The sequence below is a fragment of the Patagioenas fasciata genome, chromosome 5 (genome assembly GCF_037038585.1).
Source record: "Patagioenas fasciata isolate bPatFas1 chromosome 5, bPatFas1.hap1, whole genome shotgun sequence".
In the NCBI taxonomy this organism is placed as follows: domain Eukaryota; kingdom Metazoa; phylum Chordata; class Aves; order Columbiformes; family Columbidae; genus Patagioenas; species Patagioenas fasciata.
The window spans coordinates 60,601,343-60,619,756 of record NC_092524.1 but is presented as its reverse complement, the minus strand read 5'-3'; the positions used below and the strand labels follow the sequence as shown (position 1 = coordinate 60,619,756).

At 36.1% G+C, this 18,414-nt stretch overlaps 1 protein-coding gene across 8 annotated transcripts in view; it reads right to left on the bottom strand.

The window, feature by feature from the left end:
- KLC1 (kinesin light chain 1) overlaps positions 1-18,414 on the bottom strand; it is a 60,363-nt gene that overhangs the window by 20,557 nt on the left and 21,392 nt on the right. For all 8 annotated transcript variants that reach the window (XM_071809681.1, XM_071809682.1, XM_071809683.1 and 5 more), the window contains exons 2-9: positions 10,452-10,713; positions 7,422-7,652; positions 4,711-4,789; positions 2,623-2,848; positions 1,908-1,995; positions 1,074-1,175; positions 286-459; positions 37-136 (exon numbers count right to left, since the gene is read on the bottom strand). In XM_071809681.1, coding sequence (XP_071665782.1) covers positions 37-136; positions 286-459; positions 1,074-1,175; positions 1,908-1,995; positions 2,623-2,848; positions 4,711-4,789; positions 7,422-7,652; positions 10,452-10,713 — 1,262 coding nt within the window. The remainder of the gene's footprint in view (positions 1-36; positions 137-285; positions 460-1,073; positions 1,176-1,907; positions 1,996-2,622; positions 2,849-4,710; positions 4,790-7,421; positions 7,653-10,451; positions 10,714-18,414) is intronic.

The following is an 18,414-nucleotide window of genomic DNA, read 5'->3' as shown; positions in this document are numbered from 1 at the left end:
CAACAATTAAATATACATTCAAATCAAGTTTCTTACCGTCTACAGAGCCAAATTCCCGTTCATGAGCGCGAGTAAGAATCTCTTTGTATAAATTTTCTGCTTGCTTAAATTTGCCCTGTTTTAGATAGCAGGATGCCTAAAAACAAAATACACCCCCAAAAGGTATCAGTGCACTGTTTTATTTAGCTTGATAAATAATAAATCCAACACATGCTGAATAAAGGTACATTTCAATTCATCAGAAAAAAGTTACTTTTTCTTAGATTCACCTTATAAAAGGCTTACCAGGTTATTCTTTGTTTTTGCAACATTTGGATCATCTGGTCCCAGCTTAGTTTGGTAAATCTCCAGTGCCCTCTGATAATAGTATTCAACCTCCTCATATTTACCCTGGTTCTGGCATAGTAAAGCCAAGTTATTTAATTGTTTGGCAACATCAGGGTGATCTTTCCCCAGGACCTGAAAATTAAATACCTTGTATTAAAACATTCTCCAGTCACCATATCAGGGTTTAGAAATGCATGATTTAGAAATACCCTGTTAGTTTTTATTCCTCATCAATTCAACATGAGGATGACAAAAGCAAAATCTACATTTGAAAGAGATGAAAATCATTCAATACTATTACAAACTGAGAATGCTGCAGGATCATTCATAACAGGAATAATCTAAGTAGTATAAGAACATTATATGCAATGTATTATACAAAAAAGCCTGAAGATGCAGGTATTCAGTCTCATGGACTAAATATCCATATAGAATAATGAGCTTAAAATTGTAATAATGTTTCATTTTTAATTTCAATGCTCTTGTCAAATCAAACATTACTTGACTATTGCAGGGGAAAGAAAAAGTAAAGGTTAATTGCAAAATAAACCTGGAGTGCTCCAACAGCTCCATAGGACTGCTGGAACTTACTGCTTGTTTGAATTTCAGACACTACTAGGCTATTGCTAGCTCTGTGGTTTATCTGGCAGATCTACCCAGCCAAAACATAAAAAAAGGGAAGGTGTTTAACTTTGCTCCTTCCTCAAAAAAATCCATTCAAAGGTACTGTATTCTTTCACTCATACCTTCTCTCTGATTTCCAGAGCTCGCTTACACAACGGTTCAGCCTCTTTGTACTTTCCTCGTTTACCATAAAGTACTGCAAGATTATTTAGAGTTGCTGCCACCTGTCAATAGTAGAGAAATGTTAAGTACACTGGAATTTGCTGATTCAAATATCTGACAAATTAACATATATGCAATGTAGTGACATATTCAAATTTTCCATGCACAGAGCAGACCTCTTGAAATTTACAAATGAAGAAAATAATTATTATTGAATACATACATACAAAAATGAGGAAAGGAAAAAAAAAATCACAAAATACTTTTGCTTCATTTGTCAAAATTTCATTTGGTATATACATTTTCTTCATATGTTCTTCTCTTACACAATTACGTCTCAAATGTTTACTCAGATCTGCCCTGCTTCACAAAAGCTACAGGAAGAGAAACATCACATTCATTTTAAACACTAAGTAAAAACCTTGATTTATGTTTCATTTAAAAGCAGCAGTGAAACCAAAGAGAAGTACACCATCAACCTGAATTTTTTCAAAGTTATTTGAGTAAGCAAATTAAAATCTTTCTTCATAAATTAATGTCCCACCGAAAATCCATGCCATCCAAAATCAAGTATGTGCAAGTCATTTGTGGTGAAACAGCACTGAATAGAATGCTCAAGAGGTATGTTAATTATTCAAGAGAAAACAAATAATGTTACATTGTGGCCTCCTACCTGTACTGTTTAGAGATAAGCCAGGTCTTAAAAACTTTCCTGTTGAGTTTAACATTAGAATGAGTTGAAAAAAATTCAGTGGAAAACATGACTAAAAATATGATATTGTATGTATACAAACCGCTGGATGATCTTTGCCCAAAGTCTTTTCACGGATAGCCAAGGCATCATTCAGGAGATTTGCTGCATCTTTGTATTTGTTCTGGTCTCTAAATTTTAAAGAGTCATAATTAATACTGAGGATTCATAAAAGAAAGACATAGTAAATGAAGCTGACTTCAGTATTGGTCTAAAGACACTAGTACAAAATAAGAGCAATTGAGAATATATTTAGAAATCACGAAGTAAAAACCTGAAGCCTGTAAGTAATTTGCTGGTTTAGGACCAACACGTACTACTTTTACAGTGCTGTCCAATGTATACCTCTCTAGATTATCTATAAGTGGGTAACAAAGACATGCCCCCTCAGTAGACTAAAATAAAATAAAATAAAATAAAATAAAATAAAATAAAATAAAATAAAATAAAATAAAATAAAATAAAATAAAATAAAATAAAATAAAATAAAATAAAATAAAATAAAATAAAATAAAATAAAATAAAATAAAATAAAATAAAATAAAATAAACAACAAAGGCACAGGCAAAAATGCAGCAAGTTGTTTGACTTTCAGTATAGCGAGACATTTAAATATTGCAGGACCCTCTTAGAGGGTTTTAATAAAAAACAAGGAATGGGAAATAATACAACAGTCATAAAATGTTAGTCTGAGCATTAACAGATTAAAGTCAAATACTGTTTATTTAACTGATATTTATCAATGTCAGTATACAAACCTGTACACCAAAGCAAGTATGTTCAACATAGTGGCAACATCAGGATGATCATGACCCGAAGTCTTCTCCAGATCTTCAAGAGCTTGTTTACAGAGAGGAACAGCAACCTCGTATCTCCCTTGGGAAGCGTACTGAATAACAAGGTTATGAAGGGTCCTCAATCTTGCTGGAATTTCATAGCCACCTTGTTGGGCAGCAGCTGCTGCGCTGCTATGCTGCTGTTGAACTGAAAGAAATCCGCAAAATTTCAAATTGTTTAAAAGATGACTGTAACTAAAACATCTAACATTACTGCTCAATGACACAAAATGAGACCGAGTGAAATTTCTTAAATACAAAACATTAGAACGTACTTCACAGCAGTCATGCTGTCTTGAACAATGACAGTGAAAATATGACCATTTTTTCTTTATAGTCTGTCCAATATTGTGTCAGTATTATTTTACACTCCTATTAGCTCAAAGGGCCACATGTAAGAAACCAATAAAAAAGTAGGAAATTATTTCAGCTCAGTGAATCATTAACAGTTCTCAGGATTATATCATAACTTCACACTTACAAATATTGATGTTTCCCTACAGAAAGGAACATTAATATATACAAGCCAAATACCTGTAGAAAAGCTCAAAATATTTGTCCTTTTTCCTTTATTCTCCTTTTCTATACACACAATTTTTTTTGTTTGTTTCCCTTTTTTGGCTACACCAAGGAATACTTAAAGCTGATACATAAAGGATTAAAATACCTTGGATGTCACAAATAACAGCTGCAAGAAAAAAGGCACTGAGTCAAAGCCAGTGTCAACCTTTAGGTTTTACCTACCAATCCCCAGGCTCAGCCACTTACTTTCCAGTAGCTCCTAACCTTTGGTTGTTGCAATCTCCATCCTCCCACTTCCCCCAGAAATCTAATACTCCTTTTCTCTACATCTAGGAGATTTCTCAGAAAACTCAGAAAATTATTTCTTACTCATTTTCATTACATTCTAGACAACACACAGGATAAGGGTCCAGCCACGAGCCTGATTTTCTTCTTTCTATTAAACAAAAAACACTCTCGCAGCAAGTGGGAGCCTTTTAGTGTCAGTGGAATCATACAATTCCAAGCCCACACCCCTAGTCACTGCCTAACAAAGCATGGAAGCATTCCAGTGTTTTTCCTGAAGGTCAAGGTAATTACCAAAAAGTCAACCTTGTCTTTTGTAAAGCAAAAAAAGGTAGAGGGACTACACAGGAATATAGGCAGCTCTGTCATTCAACTTTCCTACTATGACATTCTAGGGAAGGAAGGATGAGGTCAGGAAGGAGTTCATAGTCATCACTAACCTATTTCAAACTCTCCAAGTCCTCTTTCCATTGCTGGCTATGAGCAGCATTACCACACTAGCAGGCATTGCCTGTACCTTATGCAAGTGCCCATAAAGGAAATTTCAAACTCTGATTACAGAGGTGGGACTCTTCAGACATTTTTTCTGAAGTAATTTGTTCATTAGGAACCATTATAGTATATAAATATACAGTACATGGTCAATACATTATGTAATATCAGATTTACGTCCATACGAAAATCACAAGATTTCACTAAGCAAGGCTTATCTTTTTAATGGCTTCTTTTCAACCATGCTACCAAACCTCTACCTCAAACTTCACTGCATATTCATCAGTCCTTCCGACCTGAGTATTTATAGAGTGAGTAGTAAAACTCAAGAAGACAACCTTTGCAAAGGACAAAAGATTATATGAGAAAGATTTACACTGAAACCTGCCCCAAAGTGTTAAATCAGATCATTAAAAAAGTCATTAACAGAATTCACCATCTCGGCAGACCATCAGAAAGCCTCAATGCTCCAGAATCTGCCTCAGTCACTTGGAACAAATCTTTTCCATTCTGAGGCCCACAGGAAAGACCGTGAGACCAATTTTCTGAAGCCAGCCCCAAGAACTTTACAACAACTAGTAAACTCTCTATTAAAACCTAGGCCTCACTTCTATACATACCAATTTACAGACTGGATTAATTTTTGTAAAGAATATCTCTATATCCTGCAACGCAGGAATATATTAGTATTGTAATTTGAAGTGCACTTACTTCCTTGTCCTTGGTCATCTTCATCATTGGGAAATAGGTCATCCAAAGGCTCTTTGGTAGAATCCGTATCCTTATCCTCCTATAGAACAACCACAAAACCAAACAAATTGATACACTAAAATCTAAGGCACAAAGGGATAGTCTGTTTAATTAGCAATGTTAAAGGAACACTGCACATCCAGAACTCAGGAATTGCCAAGAACATTTCTCATAGAATTTTAATGAGGGTCTTAAGTTCAAATGTATTTACACACTCAGTCCCAAAGCAATACAGGACACCTTCAGAAGAGTCAGAAATAGAAATCAGGTCTCCTAGATTTCAGTCTCAATTTAAGCACACAAGAACACATTTGCTATTCTTACAGAGACATACCTAATGAAAGTGAATACAGAATTGGCCAGTGTACTTTTTTAGTCATAAATACAGTTATAGATGAGCAAGGGAGAAGAATAAGGAGATTCATCTCCTCAAGGACAAGTTGCACTAGCAACTTTAAGTTCTGTCACTTCAATTTCTGAGTACTCAATTTCTGCATAAATAACAGATTTTACCATTGTGACCTGTAAGGTTTGGAAACAATGAAACAAACAAACAACAACCATCAAAACAACACAACACAAAAAAACCCACCACAACACCTGGAAGGGACTTCATCTCCAATAGTTCCATCTGGAACCATACTAATTTCTGCACAATCTGTCAGTTTATATTGATTTTAAACAGCAGATCGATGGGACTAGGGCTCAGGTAAGAAGTTCATAATTTTAAGTGTGCTAATTGCAACCTCATTCTGAGTGTATACGACTATTTCCAGCAGCTAACAAGAGAGACTGACCATATGGTTAGTGAAACTATAAAGATGCTTTGCTTACTTTGCCCCCATTTGCCAATCAAACTTCAAATAATGGTGCTATTGAGGCCATCTGCAGCTTACAGTTCAACAGTTAGCACACCAAAATCACAATATTTGCTCCTCCTGTCCCTCTTCTAAATAGGATTCACTGAGAGTGTTCAGCCACAACTACCAATTTGTGAAACAGCACTGAAAAGTTCTGTGTGCAACTGAACAAAACAACTCTCACTACCAACAATATGTTAAAAAGGATTTAGTCAAGCAGTCAGTTAAGCGTGACTAAAATGCATACATTTTCAACCATTACACTGCTGAAATAATTGGTTATGAAAAATTGTTCTTTCCAAGACACAGCTGAGAAGGTCTGAACACGCAAATGGAGGTATTTTTTCACAGTGCCATCTAACTAAGAAAAAGAAATAAAAGGATAACAAGAAGGGCAAATCATTCAGAAGTCTTTTTAAGTGATAAATTAATACTGTAAATTAAAATGTCATCAATTTTCCCTATGAATCTAAGAATCTGCAATACAATGGGTCAGCTAATGTGGCAGCTGCACATCCCAATGAGCTTTCCATAAGGCAGCTGATGGCTCTTTAGCACCTTTTGTGCCCCACTGCCCCTGTCCTCACCCCTGCACCTTGCGGGTAACAACAGTCACATCACATGCCCCTACCCGGTGTCATGGTGACTCCTCATGTTCATCTCTCTACAGCCGGGGGAGCAGGAGAAGTAGGACCCTCCGTCAACAGATCTTAATGGGCCTCAGCCAAGGAGGTGCCCAGGCCCAGAAAAGCTTCTGGACCATGCTCATAATGACCAGAGCTGGATTCAACCAGGCTGTAAAATGGGGCTTCTGCCAAAGACCCACTATGGGCGGTCTCATGGGAGCAGCAGGTCTGTGAACAGAGCCGTCCCCTGAGACTGGGATGCCGTCTAAAGAGACTTCCCAGGATTGACTGGCCTCACCTTCTCCTTGGCGAAGGATTATCTTCTTCTGCATATATCCTTGAGTGAGTCCCTGCCCACCCTGGGCAAACAATTATTTCTTCTGGGCACCCTTAGTGAAAGAGGCCTCTGGTTGTAGAGATGCACAATGTGGATCATTATCCCTGAGTGGTCATATGGTAATAATATCCCCAACTGGTGTATTGAACCTCCAGTTTAATACATGTTGCCAGAGTGCTGAATAACTTTGGATAAACCCTGTTTCTAGTTGGCTTCTCCGCTAAACAGTTCTGGTCAGAAAAAGTCTATCTGGAGCTTATTGCCCATCTACATTGATTTCTGGCATGCCTCCGTGACAGCTAAACACAACTGAAAACATGCAGATGATCACGTCTGACAGAAGGTCATGAAAGGGGATTCGATAACATCCTATCCTTGCATAAATTCTCAACAGATATAAAAGCTACACACTGATTTCACTACATGAAAATCAAATATCTTTCTTAGAGCCAAAATAAGTCGAGTCCCTTATGTACTTAAAATATCTAATATTCTACATTTCCCACTTATTTTAACTGTTCAATTTAAAGAAGGAAATTTTTGACTTTAAATTCAGTTCTTTATTTTTTTTAAGCTAATATGATACTAAACAAGTATCTATGGGTTTTGACCCTCATCTGCATTTTATTATCTACAGAGAGTAAAACATTTACTCCCTTAAAACAAGAATGAACTGAACTCTCAGAATCTTTCTGCAAACTATGTGACACTGGCACAAAATAAGCATTTTAATGACAAGTTTATGGTAGATACAAAAAAAAGCTTGTATCTATAATTTCTTGGTAACTAGGCAGATTACATCACATATCACAGAAAATGTAAGATGCTTTTTACTATAGAACTACTTACTGATGGTGAAATATCATCATCATATTTTTTTAATTGATTCATGAATTCTAGATGTTTCTTCTCTTCCTCCAGCTGAGCCACAGATTGCTCACTTTTCTGCAGTTTCTGTTGTGTATTGGCCAGTTCATCCCGTAGCCACTGATTTTCCTGGCACAGCCGGCGAACCTGAGCACGCAATTTCTGCTTCTCTGATTCCACCGCATTTAAGTGATTTGACAAGGCCATCATTACCTAAAAAGCAAAAGGTGCCACATGACATCCTTCCTCTAGAATGCAGTTCTGTATTTAATATAAAAGCCTTTTATTATTTAAAACCTATGTCCACTGTGAAATCTGGTAAACATTCAGATTTCTCTTCTTTATAATTCATATCTCACTAGTCCTCTGAACTTTTTTACCACTTGTTCAGCCAGAATTAACCTAGAGGAACCCTGCACTAATGATTGCTTTCCATGATGCTACCAGAAGTCAATTTGTTTTAGAATTCCCTGAAGATTACAGATTATCCTAAAATAGATGATTGAAAAAATTAAACTATGATTTAGTGACATGGAAATCTTTGTTCCACCAACATGAAGTGAAGCAGTAATACTTTTCACAAAAATAACCTAATGACCAGTACAGAGTTCTAATTTATCAGCTTTCAGACAGAAAAGGATTCATACACATGCTTAGAGTTCATAAAGATGAACACCCCAGCACAACAATGATACTTGAAAGGGACAACTACATCACTGAGATCTAAATGCACAACTGAACACACAATTTATATAAACACATTATATACATAAGCTTGAGTGTGCAGACATTCAACACATTTGAACAGTCATGTTAAGGACAAAACAAAAAGAAAAGCCGTAAAAACAGTCTATTTATTTTTTTTCTTTTTTTTTTTGCTAAGGAAAAGATCGGGTATGCTCCCTTCACCATTTATGTAATCTCATACCTACACATGTAGAACAGCTGATAGCAATCCCAGGAAGCACACCTTGTAAGAATGAACCACTTGTGATAATAGAAGTGTTCTTTTAGATGAGTTCGACATGACCCAGTTATTAGTATTTCATTTACTCAGTTTCATGTTTCTTTAAAACAAAGCTACCTTGAGGTGTTTTTAAACTAAAAATTTCACACAAAACAGATGGTGTCTTTAGCTGACATTTCAGATTTAAAAAAAAAAAACAAAACAAAAACATCAAGGCTTTAGAAACTACTTTTTCCTATAAAGGTTAGGACAAAACTCCAGCTATAATTTCCTAATACCAGTCCAAATCTCCAGACTTCAGCACCTGCCTATTTACATATTCAAAATTGTTAATAATTTAAATTATTTGGCCTATTCAAACAGCGGCATTTGTACCATCAGAAAGTACATTTAGGAAAGCTGTGATAATAGGGTCAACATACTAAAGCAACATTCTACAACCTACAATGGCCAAGTTCATGATTACTTCTTCAAAGTCAGTTCCATTTTCATGGAAATAACACGTGTCATCAGACCTACATCCATGTGTAGAAAAAAAATCTATAAAATATTTCCATATCTTAAATACTGCAAATAAATTTTAAAAACCCCTACACTGCTGCCAACACAAAGCGTGCAGGGAGAGTAGGCTTATCAGGTCTGACAGGAGAAGTTTGAAGTATAATAGTTTTCCTCACAAAGGCAGTAAGTGCAGCCTTCTTGGCTCCTCACCACCACAGTTCACAAAACACCATGTGGGGCAAAAAGGGCAGTAACATCTGCAGTTGAAGCTGCCAAATCCAACAGAGCTAAGAATCAGAACCAGTTTTTTGGAGTCCCAATACCACATCAAAGTTAGGAGGGAGAATGTACTCATTTACTCACAGATGTTCTACAAACACCCATTACAGGTAACTCAACTATTGCAATTTTATTCCATAGATCTTCTAGTATTTTCTTCCAACACAAAGGACCAAAGCTTGTACCATATCCTAAAGCTTGACAGTCTGTACCATGACGTCCAGGTGTTCTACATTACCATCTCTGGTCACCCACATTTGTTCATTGTCTGACACCTCGATTCACCACGATCCAACGCACATCAACCACTTCCAGGCCACTGAGCAGTAACAGCTCAGTCCAGACGAGAGGACAGAACACAGTTATAGCCCCAGACAAAGCCTGTTCATATAGAGCTAACTCATTGGCATTTTCAACTCATTTGCCAACATGCTGTCATTTTATCCTGAGGACTGTGTCACATCACAGCATTTCAGGTTTTTGACCTAGTACAAAATACCTCAAAGCTGGACTGTAAATCTAGTCCTGACATCCTGACTAAACCTGCATCTTCTCACTGGTGTTCTGCAGATGATACCTTCATCAACTAAGATGGCTCACAGAAATTAGCTCAGAGTCCGTTTTTCAAACATGAGTTAAAGTTGTTCAGATTCTATACTCAATTATTAACCTTTAAAATGTTTTTAGATTCAATTTTTGTTTAGCAAAACGTTTTAAAAAAATAGAGATTCTTCTGCATCATGAGCATCATGAGCTATTATGAAGAATCTCAAAATCAAGGGAATAAAAACATGAATTTAAGGTTACAGCAGAGTTAAATGGGTGGAGCAAATTCATTTACTTGTGCATGAGACTTTCTTATGCAATTACTTAGAGCTAAAAGGCCAATGCTCAGTTCTTGAGCTGCTCAAACATTACCTGCCTAATTATGTGGAAAAGTCTTAACTGAAAATAGCAACAGTCTCACTAAAGAGGAGCTCAGTTATGAGCCTCAGTGCTTTAATACTGAATGCATAATTAATTTTGTAACACAGGAAGACAGGAGTATCTACTTCTATTAAGTACAGCAGTCTTTCTCCTTAACACACAATAATAACATAAATGTCCCAGCACATTGCTAATATTCAGTAACGCAAATATAAGTCCTTCAAAACTGATCTCTGTTTACTTAAAAACTTCCAATAATAGGTCAAGTAACGATCTTTTTTTTTTTTTAAGATGAAATATTCAAAGTCTGAAATGCTTTATTTTCACTGCAATTTTACCTGTGCTTCACTAAGGCCAAGCTCCAGCATTTCCAGTGACTTCCGAATCATGTTTGATTTTTCTTCAACCAGATTAGTTTCATCATCTTTCTTCAAACATTTCAGTGTTTCAAGTAAGCTCTGTAAAATTGAGTTGTGTTCATTCTTCAGTGCCTCTAGTCCATTAATCACTTGCTTCGTTTTGGCAATGATTTCATCTTGAGTAAGCTTCTCCAACTTCTCTTCCTTTAAATACACCATTGTGGACATGTTTTCATACATTCTGAAATGGAAGAGTATACCAGTTAACCAAAAAGAAAGAACAAAATAAGCAAATCTCTATAACTGAATAAAGCTTTCCTTTAATAAGTCATTAAAATATACAAATTTGAGATGTATATTCAGTATGTAACAATATTTTTGCACAACCTCTACAGTGTTTCAAGTCCTGGTCTGAAGGTGTTTCAAGTTTTCCAGCTTCTCTTTCCAGAGTTAACATTAACACTAATTCACAAGCCAAACAACAACTGAAAATAAAATACTATACTACAATACGAGAGAATAATTTCTAACAAGCACTGAAGAATCAGGTTGCATCTCCAGGATGTGCAAAAGCAAGCAAGGTAGCTGGTGTATGAAAGATACACTATAACATAATTATTTGCAGAAGCCACTTATATACAATCCCTTTACAAATATCCACAAACTAGAGCTTGAGGAATTTGAATAAATACCATCCAACCCTCTAAAGCAGTTTACCTATCAGTCAATCATGAAAAAAATCTTCCTTTTTCAGTGAGAAGGAAACATCATCTTCATCTTTTCCCAAGGGCTACAAAAGCTATTATCACTACCTATTTTAGAAATAACAACTGCCCCCTGAGATTACTTTAGATTCATTATTGTAACTCTAGAGTTCCATACAGACACTCAATTGCCTGCAGGTCTAGATGCAGCTGTTTTGATGAAGTTGCAACAGATGTCTCATGCTGGAGACAACAGTTTGTGTAACACAACCACTGCAAGAAACGTTTCACTGTGCTATTTTGTCAACATCTCATGACATGTAAACACAACGCAAATGAAGACCCCAGAAAGTACAGAAAATCAGGTAACTTCACATATGCTGTTGCTGAGGTGACAAACAAGTATAACGATGTAAAAATAGAAACAGAAAACACCTAATCATTTTTAAATGTAACCAGAAAAATATTCTATAATGAAAATAAAGAATTGAGGAATTGCTCCTTTATACTTACTATATTTATATCTTCAAGTGTAGCAGTAGCATAAATTGGAATAAAGTAGGAAAGATTTTTTCAAAAACAGTAACTTATCCTGTCTATATGAAGACACTTGGGAAAGCTTTGACAAACTAACATTTCAAATGAATTAGCTAAACTGTACTAAAACTTCGTACAGAAACAACTCTAGTTTTAGAAGAAAGCAAAAAAATAACCACCACTTAACATGCATATATGCACCACTTCATGGCAACAGCCAAAGGATCTGCTCTTGTATTACATTAAAAAAAGAAAAGGTTGTTCTTTCTGTATATATACACTCAAATTACCACCTCTGTTACGATCTCCTGCAACATGATAGGTAACAGTCATACCCATTTGTCACAAAAGAGCTATACACTACATTGATTTTATAATAATCTGTTGTATGAAAATGCAGATAATTTGGGAAAGCAGTGAATTTGGTTTTACCACAGTTTAACACAAGCACTTCATATTCACAAATACGTAATACAAAGCGTACACATCTGTATAAAACATCTAATCTAGCATGGCATAAGACATCAACTCACCAAAACCTGATAAGCCGAATGATACTTACACATTTCCCATTCATAACCTCAGAACTATTACCCAGAATGCTTAAATGACATTTTAAAAGCACATACCCCCTAAAATTCTGTACAAAAATGAACTGCAATTTAGTGTGGGCCAAATTTGTAACTAAATGCTTCTAACATACAGAGTCATATAAGAAATTGTTATGGATGATGCTAACTACAGTACACAGCTCAACCCTAACTATTCTTGGCATGCTTTCAGGCAACTTCCATCCTGAATGCAAAGAACCAAACCTTTAATCATAAGGAAATAAAACCAGTAGAGGACGTATAATGAATACGGACTTCCATTTTTGTATTAGAGAACTTCTGAGAAATATGATTTTCACATACCTAGAGTTTTTCTACAATATTCTAAAATAAGTATGTGATCATTTGTCTGTCTTATGTGAACAGTGGTAGCAAGTCCTTCTGTGTCCTTCAATATGTTGCAGTCACTTTACACCAACCATGGAAAAGCCTGTATGTATGCAATGCATTTATAGATGTTGCTTAAAAGAAATTGCACATTTTAACCACCACAGGAGAATGAATTATAGGATCAATACAGACAAAATAACAGCCATTCACCAGGAACGTAACACTAAAACTACACTGGGCCTTGCAATGGTCATGGGTTCACGCAAAAAGAATGAAGTAGCCTGGGAAGTACCTGTCTGACAAATGAAATCCAGGCACATCTATGTGCACAACTACATCTAAGGTGTGAAAAGGACACTGATTTGTTACTACAAGGAAAAAGGGTTGTCAGGTGAAGCCGCTAAATTGGAAGTCAGGAAGGCTAAGGCAGCACAGCAACTTTTGAAGAAAAGCAAAGCAGGTTTAAGTGCAATGAGGCAAACCCATACTTAAAGCCCATCACAGCAGCAGACCTGCTTTACAAATACACACTCTTGTCTCAATCTGGCATCCCAGATTTTTAACTCACCTCATTCTAACCCAGATGTAGCTATGAGCTTTCACTACCCCAGAGCTACCAGTGCAAGCAACTGTACTGGAGCTGGTGTCAAGTCAAAAAGCAATTGAAGACATAGATGGTTTGAAGGTCCATGCAGCTGGGAGAGGGATTCTCAAGTGTCCTCTTATGAAAATTGCTAGAATCCTCATCCCTCTTACTGACAGGAAATTAATAAATCTTTCTGCATAGGTTTTATAGGGTGTCTGTTTAAATTATCTCCGCATAAAACACCACAAAAAATTTGGACAATGCTCAGAGTTTTATAGATTTGCTTGGAAGAAACATTTAGAAAATGAGAGCATAACAAACATGAAATTTATCACGATATAATCTCCGATTATTTGTAGAAGTAATATTATTAAGTAAACATCCAATATATTCTAAGATTAGTGAGATTAGTGTGGAGATCTGGTGCTACCTCTTTTTTTTTTTTTTTTAAAAAAAAAGGGCATTACGTATTCGTCAAACAAGACCATATCTGAATATATAAGCATACAACTAGTTTTGCACACCCTAAGGCAGCAAACCCCACACAGGAAGCAAAAAAGTTCAGTTTGTATGCAGGAGGAAGACACGGATGTATAAAGAGGAACAGACAAAACCTACCATGCCCTTCTATTGTCATTTTTCAAAAATGTTAATTCTTTCTTCCTCTATTTTTTCCCTACAGAAAAAAAAAAGGGGGCACAGTCAAAGGTTTAAGTTCCTGCCCGTTTTATCCTCTATCCAGTCCACTGCACTGCAAATTTTACCTGTTATATGACAGGAATGCTGATTCAAACACTAATTTTTCAATTCAGTGTACAACTGAAAACAACAAAAAAAAATTAAGATGCAAAAAGTTTTAGTTAGAAAATAGAATTTTGGATTAGGGAAAAAAATATGCAAGGCAGACAGAGTTATGGACAAGCCATCTGGCTTAAGTAATTTATGTATTATATTAAATATGTGGCTGTGTAGATCGTTAGTATTGCCTTGGTGGTTTATCTGTTACAACATAGACTATGCTAAAGTACAAAAGCCACTTAACAGTTTCTAAAACTAAAAACAAAAACAAAGCAAAAAAAAACCAAGCAATTTTCTTCAAACACACAAAAACTAATAAAACTCATGACAGACCAAAATAAAAGGCTCAACAATGAAACCTAAAGAGGTTTTTTTGCAGAATTTTATAACATGAAATCAAATAAAACAAATGGACTGAGAATAGCAAGAATCTGAACCAAAAAAAGCATAATGAAAATGGAGTCAAGCCACCAAGCCTACCATCTTTTAGTCATGTAACCGCTGGGATAACCTCATCATATACAAATGACTTAAGTGGATGTATCTTTAATCAGTTTAAGTATTTTATTATCCATAAAACTTTCAAACCAATTGCACTAGTAAATGCTGACATCAAAATTTGTGACTAAATTCTCTTCTAGACATACACACATCAGAGCTACTTAAGCTCTTCAACTCATATTTAAATATGTCTTAAACATAAATAGCTTGCTTTTCATACCCAGCTATTATACTTTTAAAAAAAGAGTCATTTCCCTGCAGATCACCTCAAAGAATTCTTGAACACATAATCATGATTCCTTCTTTGCATAGGAAAACATATCAAGGAAAAACACTTCTCTAAGAAACCCACAAGATTTTTTTTCCTTGACCTAAGATTGGCATGGGTCCTAAAGACAAATAAGTAAGTTTTCATTTTTTATTTCCTTGTTATGTATCCCTATGAATCCCCTTTCTCAGCACTGATATTTTCATCATTTAATAGTTAGGTTTCAAGTACTAAAAGCTTGGAAGATAATCTTTTTAATTTATCTAGTGCCTGATAGTTTTAAAATACAATTTAGACAAGTAAACAAAACCACACATGCTGTGACAAGTGGCATTCTCCCGAAATGTTTTCCTCTGAATATACAGATAGCAGGCAGGATAGCTGAAAACTACAGAATAACGTGTTTGCATCCAAGAAAGAGTAAATCATCTTCCTAGCAGTAAAAGCTGCAAGAGTGGCCCAAGCCATACCTACGGGCCCTGTCATCTACAGGCACTGCAATTCCACAAAGATACAGCACATACTAACTTGAGCTTTTTCCATCTCCAATATGTACCGATCAGTTCCCTGTTTCATAACAATCATCAGTCTATTCAGGGTTTATAACCCTCCTCTCACTCTTAGTTTCTCCTTAATTAAATGGCAAGGCTCGGTGTCCTACATCTGGCATGCACTTGCTTTATTTGCTATCAGCTGCAAATTACAAGTCATTAATTCCCTGCTCAGCCCAAAAACACATCTCGTTACATCACGGAATGCCCCATCTTGAAATACTAACAGCTGCTTTAACTGCTGCCCTTCATGATGTGGAAAATTGCCTCCGCAAACACTCCTCAAAACATCACAGGCCTTCCAAGCACAAAAAGAAAATCACCAAAGGCAAGAGATTAAAAGAGTCTGCACAGGGACACGAGTCCTATGTGAAACACTACATTAACTGCACCCCTTGCTTAGCAACACACACTCATCAGAAATGGCAAGGATGAATCATCTATAGACATCTTTCATATCCTTAGAAAGGCATTTGTAAAAGGACGTGGATAAGAAACACTCTAGTTTGAATATGTCGGTTTGAATATGTTATGGTTTGCAATCAGAAATCTCCAAGCCTGAAACAATGGTTACTTATGTATGTATTTTTTTAATCTAAGATAAGAGTTTCTCTTTCACTGTGAGGTTACTTCTGCTGTCACAAATATTGCCATACAGAAAGAAAGTTATAATCTTTCTCCTTTTGCTTTACTTGCTGTCCTTTTAACTAAAATTATCCCTTACACTCAGGAACTTCATTTCACTATACTCATCTCTAACCCCACAAAAGAAACACCGCAGCCTTTTCCCTCCTGACATATCCAGGACTGTAGATGAACTGCCAATGCTATCATTCTTTTCATCATAGTGTATTTGAATCCACATATGAGCCTCTACAGAACAGAAAATGTTGAGCTGCACCTGCCAACAGCGTCCTGTTGGAGGTCAGACTTCAAGTCCACTCACTGACCCAGTTCTATAAACAGAATACTGCTGCACTTCTGTACTGCCTCACGTTTTCAAATACATGATCTCAGAAAGCATCTTCATCATTTAGCACGCAGGTACACAAGCTACCTTAAAAATAACTTAGTGAGAACAATGTATTGGAGGCCCTAAATCAATGACCAGAAGCAGGTAAGAAGATAGACTTGCACAGTCCTTCAAAACACACAATCTTTTGGGAAAAAAAAAAATAAAATAAACCCTTGGAGTCATTATTTCTATCAACTTCTAGCTACTAAGCACCTGAATTAAAAAAAAAACTTACTGTCCTTCTAACTGTCTTCAACTCGGAGCTAACTCTGAATGCTGAAGTCTGCCCTTCCACTTTGTTTAAAATGAAAGTATGCAAGGTAAATACTATAAAAAAATACATTTGTAGTCCTTTAATGTCAAGGGCACATATCCTAATAAAAGCTCAGAATCACATTCATAATGTGACCTACAACTTTAACACCACAAGACATCTGTGTTAGTAAGCAAACTAGATAAACACTCATACTTCGTAAAGGTTCAGTATTTACAAAGGTAAACCCATCAATTTCTGAAGAAATGCAGAATAAGCATATGACAGCTTGATTACATAGTGTAAAACACACAAAAAAACTTGAATACTGGCAGAGATATCCACTGGACTAACATGGCTGTTGCTTTTCTATTCAGTCTGCCAGGCGCAGCCTGTTACCCACACCACATCAGTGGGAAGAGGCTGGATGGCCACATGTTCTACTCCTGCATCGCAACAGCATCCACCTCCAAAAAACACTGTGTCAGATCCCAGGCAACCCCAACAGGTATCAATAAGTCCATACGCTGCATCAAACTATGTTTATGTGAAGATGATTACGTACTTGTTTTGCTGAAGAACACAGCTACTGCACATGTGATTTGATAAATCTTGGAATTTTTTAATGTCACAGCCTGCTATAAGAAAAATATCTGCCTTTCAGGGGAAATCTTTGGATTGTTTTGAAGATTAAAAAATTATTAAGGAGAAAAGTGAGCTAACAAACTATGTTTTATAATAAGACATGATAGCAAAAATAGTTCGTATAAAACCTGTAGCAAGGGTGATGCTGAAAATTCTCTTTGACACAGCACAACTTATGAAGATTTGCACTGCTATAGAGTCCTTTTATCTAGATTTCTATAACACACGACATCAATACCAATGAAGCATATACTGTTTCTTAGCAATCAAATCTGCATTTTTATAAGTAACAATCTTAACACTATTTTGAAATAAATACTTTTGCACATTTCAAGGATAAGTGACAAAAAAACCTTCAGAGTAATTTCAGCCTTCAGCCTTCCTTCTTCTGTAGCAAGCAAAACACTTTCATTAAAGTCATGACCTCCTGCTGAAACAGTTAATTCAGGAAAAATTCCTTATACAGTATAAGAGTATTCCAAGGCATAAAAGCATGCTCTAACTGCACAGATCACTCTTCCTTTTTAAAGAAAAGGTTATTATGGTGTTAATCCCTTGATACTACTCCATTGCAGAAACACTAGCTACGAGCTAGTGTTTCAATTATCACAATACAGTAAAATCTCTATCTTCTTAACTGCAGACAATCCAGATGACCTGCCAATCTATTTCCAAGATCTCTTTTAGATTCAACTGTATCTAGAATTCCATAATGCTGCAGACCATGGCCAAATCCCACCTTGCTCCTCCTGCTCACATGCTGCAGCAGCTAGAGACCCTCAGACGATACAGCTGCCACCCCAGTACTGTGCCTACCCCCATTATTTGTGTAAAAGCAATCAAGGGAAAGTATCCTCTTTCTGGTATATCACACACACTACACTTTACCTTTCTGAAGTACCAAAAATAGATAGCAGTTAAAACACACAATAGTGACATATCCTAAAATCACAATGGATTATTCTTCCTCTGAAAAGTGGCACCTGTTTAGACCCTACAATCAGTCTGCACGTATCATAAGGAGGTTAAGAGAAAAATGCATTCTCTGTATGCATTCCCAATCCTTTCTAACATCTCAGGTTTCAAATGAAGCTGGACGGAAAAAAGATCCTTCTATGCATTTGTTATCACATCAAAGATTAC